Below are 12,574 nucleotides of genomic sequence, written 5' to 3' on the forward strand. Positions count from 1 at the left end.
ATGTTGAAAAGATGCTTATCCACAAAAAGTAGAACAGAAGGTTTTGACCCTTTAACGTGACTCACTCAGTTATGACTACAGTGCAGAAAGATAACAGCAGTTGCAATAATGATTTGCATTCTATACAAATATGCTGATCCTGGAGATAGAACCAGAGGGATGCTTTTCCAAGGCACAGGCATCTGGAAGGCATATCCTTGAAGAGTATCTCTCATTCTATCCCTACTCAGAAGTTATCACTCAAGTCTATCATTAATTTTTCAATCATATTTTGATTTTAGTGAGATTTTGACATGTTTTTACATGATTACATGCTTATCTGCATTAAGACCATCGTGTTCTCGCCATCCCCAGACAATTCTTGTGCTTTGACTAAAAAGAGGGCTTTTCTAAACTTTTCTGATGTAGCATGTGTCAGATTAAAGCTGATCTATGCATGAGTGAGAACAGATGCAAGGAACTTCTCCTCCCTTCCTGTGTGCCCTGAGGGAAGGCCTTGCACAATAAATAAATCCCTGCAATCAGCCATGTAGAAAGTAGAGAAAGACCTGGGCTAGCTCTGTTTTATGATCCCAGAAAAGCTTCCACCAGCAGTAGCAAAATCAGTGTTAAGAATTCAGCAGAATAGGAGGAAAAAGGAAAACGACTGTGGAGAGAAGCCTTGGTGTGTGTTCTTCTCACGCTGTGAGACCCCCCCCAGGCTCCCTGGGACGAGCTCAGAGCAGTGGCTGAAGGCTCGGGTTCAGCCCTGCTCATTGTGCCCAGCCTGCCTGAAGATCCCTTTCCTGAACCTCTCCAGGCTTTCAGGGATAATGAGTGAGAGCGGGAGGCTAAAGCAGATGGTAACAGAGCCTTTTCTCTCCTCAACTCACCCGTGGTGCTACTCTGTAGTGAGAAAGAAATGAAAGGCTGGAAGTTACCTGGCGGGGTGGGGGGAGAGCTGGACTGTTTCTTGCTGAGTTAAAACTCACTTCATTTGAAGCTATTGTCAAATGCTGTTTTTTCCCAGCCCTTCCCACTCAAATTCACATTATTTTTATGAAAGATTTTTATGTAATTGGCTTGAAAAGCACAGGAGAAAATTTCCTCTGGTTCCCTGCAGAGCCTTCTGCAGTTTTTCTTTTCTGCTGAGGCCTTGTAACATTGGTATCAACTCACTGTTGATAGAAATAGTAATTAGTTGCTGGCATTTTATCACTGTGGATGTAGTGACTGTAATATTTAACTCTTCATCTGAAGGGGGGATTGCAAGCCCTTTAAACATACTGGGGTTGTCTGCAGTCAAAGCTGGCTCAAGATGCTGAGTAAATAACTCATAAATGTGGGCACAAAAAATGCACTTTGACACTTCTTTCAAATATTTTCACATGTATTTTTTAGAAGGTTTTTATGGAGCATCCCAAACCACACAGCAGAGTTTTCACTCAACTGAACCTTTTGAAAACATAATTCTGATAAATGAAAAGGTTTCCTCTCGTACAGAGAGCTTTGCTATGAGGAAATGCCATTCCAAAGTCAGGACATTAGGATAGAACCTGGAAGCCATGTTCTGCCCAAGGTGTGTAACTGCTGTGAGATCTCTGGCAAACGTCTTCACTCTCTGGGCCTGATGCCTTTGAAAATGTGATATAATGATTTTCATTATTTTTTTAAAAATTGTTTTGACGTCTACAAATGCAAATTGTTACAGAAATTCTAAGGGACAGCATTGTATTTTGTATATGAGGCCAGTTAGCTGTAACTACTCAGAAGATTTTTAAATGCAGATCTTGCAAACAAGAGACAGGGTGACTGAACTGAGGAGTAGCTCAACATTTGAGGACTCAGACAAACATTTCAGCAGGCAGCAGGCCAGCCACTTACAAGCACAACCTCCCTTCCTTCATGTCAGCTTTTCTGCTAGTGGCCTTAGTAGTTCACTTTAAGTCAATATTTACTTTAAATATTATGATTAAGTGACAATAATTTACCAAGATGAAAATGCAGTGCTGATAAGAACGGAGCCAAGTACACACTAGAACACTTTCTACAAGAGATTCTCTTCAAGGAGCCTGAGCTCTCTTATGCTGAGAAGATGTGCTGGGGGTGTTGGACCTGTCACACTGTGTGATGGTGTTGAAGGTGGGTCCCCTGTAAAATTCCCCTTGAATTGTGCTGCTACAACTGGACATTGTTCTCAAAGATCAGCTTCATGCTACAGAGGCCCTTTGAGACACTAAAGATGATCACCAGCACCTGATCAAGGCTCCTGAGAGAAGCTGAAGCTATTGCCATGAGTAGCTGTGGTGGCACAGGACTGCTCTGCCAGTGACAACAATCACTGGGAGGGACGTCCTTCCCCTCCTCCCTCCAGGCTGCAGCAGTCATTGCCACCTCAGCTCTCAGGTAGTATGTGAGTTCTCTTGACATGCTTAAAACCAGCTTGAGTCCTGTAGATGAAAAGTTCATAAAGGCAAAGCTTGAAAATTAAGTTCTCTTCATGAAATATCTGGTTAATAAGTTTTGCAGCTCTAACCAGAAAATCTAGATGAGCTAACGTCCTACTAAGGAGTGCAGATACTGTAGTGGTTAGTAAATCCTTTGGCTAAGAAATGTCTGTGACAGTCTTTAAAATATTTATTCCTCCTGCTTAATGACTCTTAACATTTCTTACAACTGATATGATAAAGCTTTTCAACTTCTGTCTTCCATGCAAAAGCTGTATTTTCTTTGTAGCTCCTGTGAGGAAGTGGCACCAGTTTTGTGACCATTATTTATTATATCCACTATATAATAAATATATGGCTGCCTAGCCAGTTCTGTGGGTCTTTTTTGAACCTTGTTTTATTCTTCAGGGGAAGCAATCAATGCTTCATTACCGAATACAAGACAAGGTTGAACTTTTCAGTGCTGTAATTAAGAAAGTGTCAGTGTGAACACTATAAATTCCCTTTCTGAAGGATTTATGACCAAAATGTAAAACTATACTCCCAGCTGAAAAACTCGCTTTTCGGATCTTATAATATGCATTGTGATTTTTGCTAACAATTCAAGAGGCCTTTTAAAATTATAAGAAGAAAATTTAATGGAAAAAAAAAAAGAAGGAAGGAAGATTTTATTCTTGTGGTTAACCTTCTCCTTTTTAAACACACAGGCTTTGTTGGGGCAGATTCTTCAGCTCAGAGAACTAATTTTCCCACGCTTCTCCTCAGCATAGATCTACAGGCTTTTTTGCTACTAAAAAGGACTGATGATGTCACATGATAGTCTTCTGTGACTATGAGATCCATACTCCTTACAGGAAATTCTGTTGTCTGCCTGGAAGTTCTCACTTTTGAGTTTTGGATGTTGGATGGCAGAGCTGCTGTTTCTGATAACTCAAATCTGTTGTGATTGTGAGGATGCTTGAGTACTCTTATTTCTGGTCTAGTGAATGTGCTGAATAACAGCTGGTGTTTCTAAGAGTTACTCTTTTATTGGTTTGGTTTTAAGGATTGCTTACTCCATCTGAGATTTTGTTACATCCAGGAATTTACAGGATTCAATGTGAAGATCCCCACTGCAAGCAATAATTTTCTCCAACATACATATTTTCTCTGGCTACATAATGACTCTTCAGCTTTAAGAAGTCAGGTAAGTCTAAGGTCATGCAAGAAATGCTGGGAATTGGTAGGTTTTATTTGTCCTTCCAAACACCACTGAGGCACAAATACAAGTATGTCCAGACCAAAGGTTTTCTTTGCAGCAGTGTTTAACCACTCAGAATACCATAAAGATGAGCAACTCTGTGCCTGTGTAGCTTCTGGGTTGCTCAAGGGTGGTTCCTGTGCTGAAGCTGTGCCATATGACTGGTGAGGAGGCTGTTGGTACCTGGCCAAGCGAAGCAGAACCAGGAGGGGCTGCTGGGACTGGTATTTGCTGGAACCTGGATTCGCTGTCAATGGACCCAGATGACTTCTGGATCTGAGAGCTGGCATTAAGTGAATACTGTCACCTCCTGCTAGTAAAATGCCCAGGATCACCTGCACTCTTCAGCTTTCCGTGGTGTGAATGGATGTTTGGGTATTAGCTTCTGTAGATGGGGAAATTGGCTGCTTGGCTCTTCCTTTTTGCCACTTCATATAATTTCAAAGGCAGCTTCAACATGAAACATTGAAGACTTGAAGAGCTAAAAATAATGTACAGGAAAGACACTGTGGTGTGATTAATACATATTCTCCTATTCTCATTTATTTACTACCATGGCTCCTGTAAGATGTGAATTCATAACTGAGTTACCTGTTATAAGGAGAGAAACTCCTCCCAGGTTAGACATCTGGAAAAATGTGAAAAGTCTTCACAAAATAGCAAACCATTATAAGATTGCAATGATCATCTTTTTGTTTTGCATTTAAAATGAACCACACCTTTCCTAGATATTGGGTTTCAGGCTTTTCTTTCGTGGTGGTATATTTTGAATGTGTTCTTCTGTTCTGTTCTGCTCAGTCATACTTATTTGAAACCCTTTAGTACTTTTGACTAATGATAAAGGCTTGTTAGTTTGCTTTTGGGAAGAGTTTCCCAGTTTGCTCCTGTGGAAGAGCTGGATACAGTTGACATTTTCTTCTCCTGTGCAGCTAGGTAATATTGCTGGTGGTTTTTGGTGCAGAACCCCACTGCAGGTATCACTTTGTTTCAGTAGTTTCTGCACGTATAGGGTGAAAGTATCAAGTAATGTTTGACTACTGTTAAACTACTGTTTATAATGCTGACTGAAATGATGGAAAACTATTTTTCCTCTCAACAGTGTTAGTCTGTTAAAAGACCTCTGCTTTTCACTCCCTTGTGCCAGCCAGCGTTGGAAGGAGGGGAGATGAACAATTGTCTCCATAAGATTTAACATCGGTGTTTGGAAATCAGCATTTGGAATATAGGACCTGCCATTGTAACATGGCACAGCCCTTGCAGAAATGGCCAAGAGCTTCCCTGCAAATGCTGTGCATTCCTAGCTTTGGTTTCTAGGCATTTGCTTTGGTGTCTGCTGAACTGGCATGGCTTGTTCCCTGTGATGACCATGTAATCCTGCCTATGGGTGGAGGAATTTTCCCCAGCTTTGACAAATTGGTCTGGTGCGAGACTAATACCTCAAGTTGAGTGTACCAGGGCTTGATCTGCAAGCAGGACGTCATGTCCTACCATTACTCTTCTGTATCCCAATCTGGGAAATACTTTCAGCGTTGCCGCTCCTAAACCGAGGCGCGATACAATTGTAGCGGTTCACTTGGAGTCAGTTTTAACTTGACAAGGTAACTCTAGCGACAGTGAAATTGTAGAGCCTTTTCCTAAGGCTCAATCACCTCCTCAGACGAGCAGAACATCAACTCCGAGGGGCGGGACAGCCCGCCCTGGCAGAGGGGACACCGCGCCTCAGGGGGCGGCTGTGGGGACGGGGCCCTACGGCGACAGCGGCAGCCGGGACCTCGCCTCGACAGCAGCCCCGGGGGGGGGGGCGGAGGGAGGGACGGGGCGAGGAACCCCGAGGAGCCCCGGCCCGGCTTCGGCGCTGATCGGGGCGCGGGAGGGCAGGGCCGGTGCCCCGGGCTGAGGGGAGCCCGCGCCATGGGCGCCCGGGGTGGCCGCGGGGTCACGTGGCGCCGCCCCTTCCCGGTGACGGCAGAAGCGGAGCCCCGAGAGGCGCCGCGGGACCAGCGGGACGGGAGCGGCAGCGCCGGCACTGCCCCGCCGCCGCCCGGAGCCCCCGCCGCCGTGCAGGTGAGGGCGGCCCGGGGCGCGGAGGTGCCCGCGGCGGGGAGGGGCGGCTCGGCAGCGGCAGCAGGTGCCGCGGGGCTGGGGCGGGGCGGCGAGTCCCGCGTGAGGGAGGCTCTGGGGAGGGCAGGCGGGGGATGCGCGGGGTGCCGGAGAGGGCCAAGGTGCAGCGAGGGGTCAGGGACAGCCGTGCCAGGGGGGCGGTGGGCACTTAGGTTGGAGGGGACAAGGAAGTCTGGGGGCTGCCTGAAGTGGCCCTGCCACCCCACACCTTGTGTCTGGCCGGGTCCCGCCGCAGCCCAGCCTGACGGAGAAGAAGGAAGGAAACCTTGGCGGTGTGGCGAGTGCCTGACAGCAGCCCAGCCGTGCGCGGCCCTGCCTGGGCTGAGGGCCCGGCCTGGCCGGCGCAGGTGGGCACTGTTTTGCGGCGGTTCCGCTCCCCTGCTCGCCCCGCCAGGCTGCAGGGCTCTGCGGGCGGCAGCTGCGTCGCAAGGGCCGTGCATCGGTGGTTATTAATTATTAGTGCTGTGGTACTGCGCCGGTGTCACTGGTGGATATCCATCTGGCGAGGTGATGTCCTAAATCCAAAGGCAGAGCTCAGGGCAGAGGGTGCAGCAGCCCTTTTGCAATGTCTGGAGCATATGGGAAACTTAGAAATTGGCTGGAGGCAAACTTTGGGTTGTGCTTCTTGGTTAACTTTCTGTAGAAAGCACCTGCTGTGTCATATGGTTGAAATTATAACAGACTATGGATTCATCAGTGGTTATCCCAGATATTCTTTGCTAGCTTGTACATTTATAGCTTGCCTTTTCTATAGTTTTTCCTCTCTGTGTTATTGCTAAGAGAGTTATGAGCTGTACATGGATCTGCCGCTATAAAGGGTTTGTGTGTGGAAGTCTGAAGTAAAACTAAATAGACAGGATAGATTAAATAGAATTTAGGTTGTTTTCCTGTCCATGTCCAGTTGGTTACTTGCAGTGTGTCTTTTAGACTTTTTAGTCCAAATCAGTCAGGCTTTTCAATTAAAACCTATCAGAACAGGTCTTACACAAACAGTAACAAGTGATTCGAGTTCTGCATATGATACAGGACACCAAAATTTAGCTCCTCTAATTCCTACAGTCAAAGGGAAAGAGTAATGTCTATGTCTAAGCTAGAGCTTGTGGCATGTTTTGATGATGATTAACTCACTTGCTGAGTCCTGTAAGTGATGCTGGATCTTTCTGACTTAGGGGTAAGTAATTTTGCAGCAGAAGAACAGTGATGCTTCTGTTACACACAGTATCTTGTAGTTCACACTCTGCTGGGTTAGAGGCATCCAGGTAATGGGGTGATGAAGGTCATCACAGAATTCTGCTGCTGGGTAGAAAGATTGTTAAGTCAAATAGCTGTGCAGTGATGGGTGTAAGAAAGGCTGAGGGGCACCTGTGGGTGAGTGTAAGACAACTAATATTTGAAGGTCTAATGCCAAGAGCTTCTGTTAGTTCTTTTGCAGTTAGGCAGCTCTCTGTGATGTTATTCTTAAACTGGAGCAGGTAGCCAAAACAGCCTGGGAGTGGTCAGTTAGGTTGATCAAATACTGCAATATTCTTTCCACCTTAAGTCAAAAACGGCTTATGATTTAGGAGTTAAGTTAGATTAAATCCACCGTTTTCTCTGGTTTCGGGAGAAAGAGCTCCTTTAAAAGGGGAAGTCCAGTGTATTATATCCAGCAGAAACTGTTTAAGAAGCCACCTCTGAGAGGCAGTTCCTTCGTACTAAGGGACTTATCTCTCAAAAACCCCGCTGCATTGCCTTTTATTAAACAGCTGTATTTAGAAACTTCTTTTCTTGTTGTTCTAAATATTTCATTCAACAGCTGTACCTTGTGCTGCAAAAGGCAGAGCAGATGTATATTCTTTTATGACCTCATTTAAAAGTTCAGCTTTTTATTGTTCAGTGTAGTGTTGCTCAAATGCTTAAACCTTGACCTAAATGATAGCGTATTTGTTTTATTATGATTCTTAAGGACAAGAACAAAGTGAAAAGACAGGGTTTCTATTTTTTTTTGTCAGAAAACAGACACTGTTCAAAGATTTTAATTTTATTTTTTATTTTTCCCTCCTTTCATTTCTTGTTATTGCAAATCATTGTAGCACAGCAAGATGACCATGGCTGTCTTTTTAGGTGCAAGCCTGTCATAATTTAAATGATTATCTGATTATCTCCAGGCAGTCTAAAAGGATCAGCTACATTACGGCTAAAAAAATATAAATCTGCCATTGCTTACGATACTCCAAAGTTGTTCACTTCCTCCTAGTTGTGGGATTGGGGTACATGTATTTTTTCAGTAATATAAGGAAAGAGTACTCCATTTTCTTATTACTGTAACACGCCAATATAAACCACCAAATAACGTGTATAATGTTTTGCAAACCATGGAGTGAGATCGTTCTTGCTGTAGAGCACTTCAGGCTCATGGTGGGCAGTGCAGAAGAGGCCACCCTGGAGGTAAGAAGGGACTGTTGCAGCTTCTCTGTTAACTTCCCAAAAAAAAGTGTTTATTGAAGTGGTAGAATTCAAAAAGGGATTGGAAAGACTGCACCGGGCAGCTTCAAAGTCAGAGAGATTTCCCCAGCTGTCCAACTCGTGACACAATGTTACAAGGCAATTTAGTGACATTAATGAGAGGGAGCAGCAAAGAGCAATCAGGAGACAGTGACACGGGGTGAGGAGGCGATGGCTGGCAGAACTTATGAAGGGGAAGCGAGAAGTGCCACGGTCAAATTAGCCATGAACACGGAAACTGAAACCGCTTTTGTGATGGAGAGCAGTGGTCTGAGGAGAGAGGAAGAGAAGCAGAGGAGACACTGTGGCTGGTGGCTGCATGCACAGAGCTTCTTTAAACCTGTCCTGCTCAGGGATGAGGTTAAGGGGGATGGCTGAGAGCTGTGTGGTAGCAACCCCTGCGACTTGTGTGACAATGATACTGATTTATGGGTGAAAGAGCAGGTTGCAGAGCATTCTGTTTGTAAGTAATTTCACTGAGGAATAATCAGGCTCGTAATTAGCTGTTTGATGCAGTGATGTGGGAGACCAGAGAGCACAGAAATGTGCTAATATTTGTGAGAGCTCCTCTGTACATATCCCTCTTTTGACTGTTTTGTGCCAAGATGTGTCCCAAGTGTATGCACACAAATATCTGCCACCCAACATGTGGGTAAGAAAAAGTAGGCTGTGTAGGAGAAACAGAGTCATGAAGTTTTAAAAGTGCACAAACTGAGGCTTTTTAGATGTAGCCAGCACTTCAGTGTTTGTATTACTCATGGTTTCCCCTCGTTACAGTTCTCAAAAGGACAGTTACCTGGTTCACATTCTCATGTAGGTCTCATCCAGGTTTAAATTCTAATACAGTGCAAGATTTTACACAAGCTGGTGTTGCTGGAACTGCCCTCTGTGAAGGCTGTTTGTACCTTCTTTCAGGATAAACCAGCAAGGGTTAATGTTGGCCTTGTACCTGCCTTGCATTTGCATGGGCAGGAGTCTCTGCTAGGTATCTAACTACATAAATGTGATCTTTAAAGAAATGAAAATGCTGTTTTAAATATTTAATTTTCTCCCTTTTCTTTCTTATATTTTTTCTCTTCAGGACACTGAAGACCATAGAAGTTCGATTAAAAAGAAAAAATGCCCAGAAAGAATATAGACTATGGAGTGCTGCCTGAGTATGAGAAAAGCCAGATCAAAAGGACCTTGGAATTGGGAACTGTTATGACAATATTCAGTCTTAAGAAGAGCAGCCCAGAAAGGAGGACTATTCAAGTCATAATGGAAACCAGGCAGGTAGCATGGAGCAAGACAGCTGACAAGATTGAAGGTTTCTGTGAGTATTTGCAACGTGTACCTGAACTTGGAGTTACTAATAAATTGATGTACTTGTCAAATATTAATTTAACAAGCCTTTGTTAACATTATGAAGCTTTTGGCTGAATGAGTTTGGTAATTTGCTGAGAATTTTTTGAATGGTTGCAATGTAGATGAAGAATCTTCTGTAGCTCGTTATTTAGGTATCTAACATTACTTAAATATGATTAACATGCTTTTTATCCTTAGCCTTCTTTTCAAAGTTTTTATCTTTGAATATGGTGGTGTTTGTGTTCTCTGAATTGACAGACTGTTTTCCATCATTATGTCTTATAAATTCAAGCGAGTAATTATTCTTTACCATTTGTCTCTCCAAAAAGAAAAAAGAACCAACCAAACACCTTCAAATACAGGGGACCTGAATTCACATTTTGGTATTCTTGGGGCATTTGCTCTCTCATGATAGAAATTATTATTTAGGACCATTATTGGCAAGTACCGATGACTTAGGAGGATGAAGCTGTGAGATGAGATGGTTTCAAGGCCCTGAGTTGGTATTGTGTCTTTAGTTGATACTGGAACTGACTAAACCCACTATTTATAACAAGGTCAGGAAATAGAAGGGGAGTGTAAGGCTAGATAGGGCTGCAAAAACTAGAATAGAAGAATAAAGTGAGACTAATCCTCAGTTCTTATAAACACAGCTGATGCCAAGAAAGCTCAGCCTGGGCTTTCTGTGATTTGTGCAGCTCAGGGTGGTGTAATGTAATTACAGTGCTTGCATATGATTATATGGTAACTTTTTTTTAATTACTGTGAGCATGATTTTGCTCTACAGCTGCTAAGTAGTGTTTGTCCTCAATAAAGGAATTGAATAGTTTTTCTGAAATGCCAGAATCATTTATTGGTATGTTGAAGTATGGATTTCTAGAAGGTTTTGTTTTTTTTTGGTAAATACACGGTAAGTTAAACACCCATTGGTCTGTAAGGCTGCGAAGACAGGCACTGAGAATTTGCATGATTTTGGGATTGTCTGAGCAGTTTCTCTTCATGCTCCTGACTTACAGGTATTCAATGTCTGCTACTGTTTCCATTGATTCCTGTCTCATTCCTTGTGGAGACTGGGTCTGCAGCTGGAAATGTGATATAGTGGAAATAAAGACTGGTTGTCTGGGAGGATGGTTTTATCCTTGGTGGTGAAAATACGATCATGTTCAGTATTCTGGGAAAAAGCTAACAGGTCTGGACACCCTAATTAACAGGTACTCTAGATCATAATCTTTCATTGTCCCAGTTTCTTATGTGACAAATGAGGGTAATTATCCTTTCCTATAATGATGAATGCAAGTACAAGTGCATTGCTGGTACTGTGCCAAAAAAGAAGTCCTGAGAGGGCATGTAGAATTCAGTTATGAGAGCAGTGCTTGAATATTGTTTAGCAAATAAAGCCTGGGGTTTACAGAGCAGTAAGATTAAAACATATCAGAAAATGACCACTCAGTGGGGGAAGGAGACCTCAGAGCCCTCTGGCCAAACCAGTCTCTGACTGTGTAGTTGAAGTCTTGTAGACTTTTGCCCAGAGGGGACAAATTTAAAGCTGAACAGACTGTGCATTCCATGTTGGGGTCAACTTTTTCAGTACTGTCTTGTAATCACCTTTTATCAAAGCTTCCTGGGGGTGATGTGTGTTTGTGGTGATAAATTAACTAGTTTGCTCTATGCATGGATTTTAAAAAAGGTGAATGTTGTAATTTGACTCTTAAACCTGGATGATCTAGCAGGGTGATGACTTGGCTTCTAGATCCATAGGCAGTCATTGCTAGAACAGGGAATATTGCTCCAGACCTGTGAGTTACCCAAAAGCCATCTGCCTCTCCACAAAAAATTGTAGTACTGTAGCATCTTTTTAATTGAGCAACACTTCAGTGACATGTATAACGATGGGAACTTTAGGTCTAAAAATGTGCTCTAGTCTAAAACACAAATATGCAAAATATTGTTTCATTGTCTTAAAAAGCAATGAATCTGCCCCAACAAGCTATTTTGCAGGTATTTTGCAGGTATTGTTCCAGAATATGATATGAACAGTTGTTCCAATTCACCATGAACCGTATCTGGTCTACTCGAAATGACAGTCACTGCAGTTTTAACTTGCTGACAGTGTGTTTGCTGAAGAGGAAGGAAGTATTTTATTTAGTTAGTTAGTTATTTGTATGTTGCTGTTGCTTCTTTTGACTGAGACTCAGGCTTTCTTTTTGCTTGAAAAGCGGAAAAATGATGGGTTTGAAGCTTTCCTATTTGATAATTGAATGGACTAGTCTCTTGAATATGGATGTATATATGAATGACCCCAAATATATGCTGGTGGAATGTGTTGACTTTGCGACAAATAAAACCCACTTTTTTTTTTTTTTTAAAGCTGTTGAGGACAGAAAATTACCATCTCAAGTATTATAATATATTATAATATATTTATAATATATAATTACAATACTCTTATGCTGTACAAAACCTAATATTCATGATGTGATCTTAATGGTTGCTATTTGCATGTATGTCAGTCCAAAAAGAATTAATATTCAGTACGAGTGGGAAAGTTAAGATGGTTTCCTGTTCCGTGTGTGCTATTTTAACTCAAGTTTGGCAACTGCTCTTTACAGAAGGCAGAAAACTCGATGTTTGCATCTGCTATGGGTTTGTGGTTCTAAATCAGATAATGAGGAGAGTTCTTTACCTTTTTGGACACAAAAATAGGCTGCTAATAGATAATGGAGTCCAACTTTTATACTTTAGTACTCTCTCTTTGGAGATCAAGAAAAAAATGGGTTTTTTTCCCCTCCCTAACTGCCCTCTATAATATTGGGAATTATGGATGTCATAGTGCTGATTTTATTGCTGATGGACTGTAAATGTTTGAAGAACACTCAAATTCCTCTAAGCCAGAGTTGATTATACTTATTACAACGACCTTTTTCAAGTTTGGTTAATACTAATTTGGAAGTGATTT

General features: G+C 42.7%; 1 protein-coding gene across 1 annotated transcript in view; it reads left to right on the forward strand.

Annotated features, from left to right (window-relative positions):
• Positions 1 to 9,390: 9,390 nt before the first annotated feature.
• PLCG2 (phospholipase C gamma 2) overlaps positions 9,391 to 12,574 on the forward strand; it is a gene marked incomplete at its 5' end in the record, with an annotated part of 50,716 nt that continues 47,532 nt past the window's right edge. The window contains one exon of the mRNA XM_082290249.1: positions 9,391 to 9,586. Within this exon, the coding sequence (XP_082146375.1) occupies positions 9,391 to 9,586 (196 nt within the window). The remainder of the gene's footprint in view (positions 9,587 to 12,574) is intronic.

Source organism: Coloeus monedula, assembly GCF_965178545.1.
Source record: "Coloeus monedula genome assembly, chromosome: 13".
Lineage (NCBI taxonomy): Eukaryota > Metazoa > Chordata > Aves > Passeriformes > Corvidae > Coloeus > Coloeus monedula.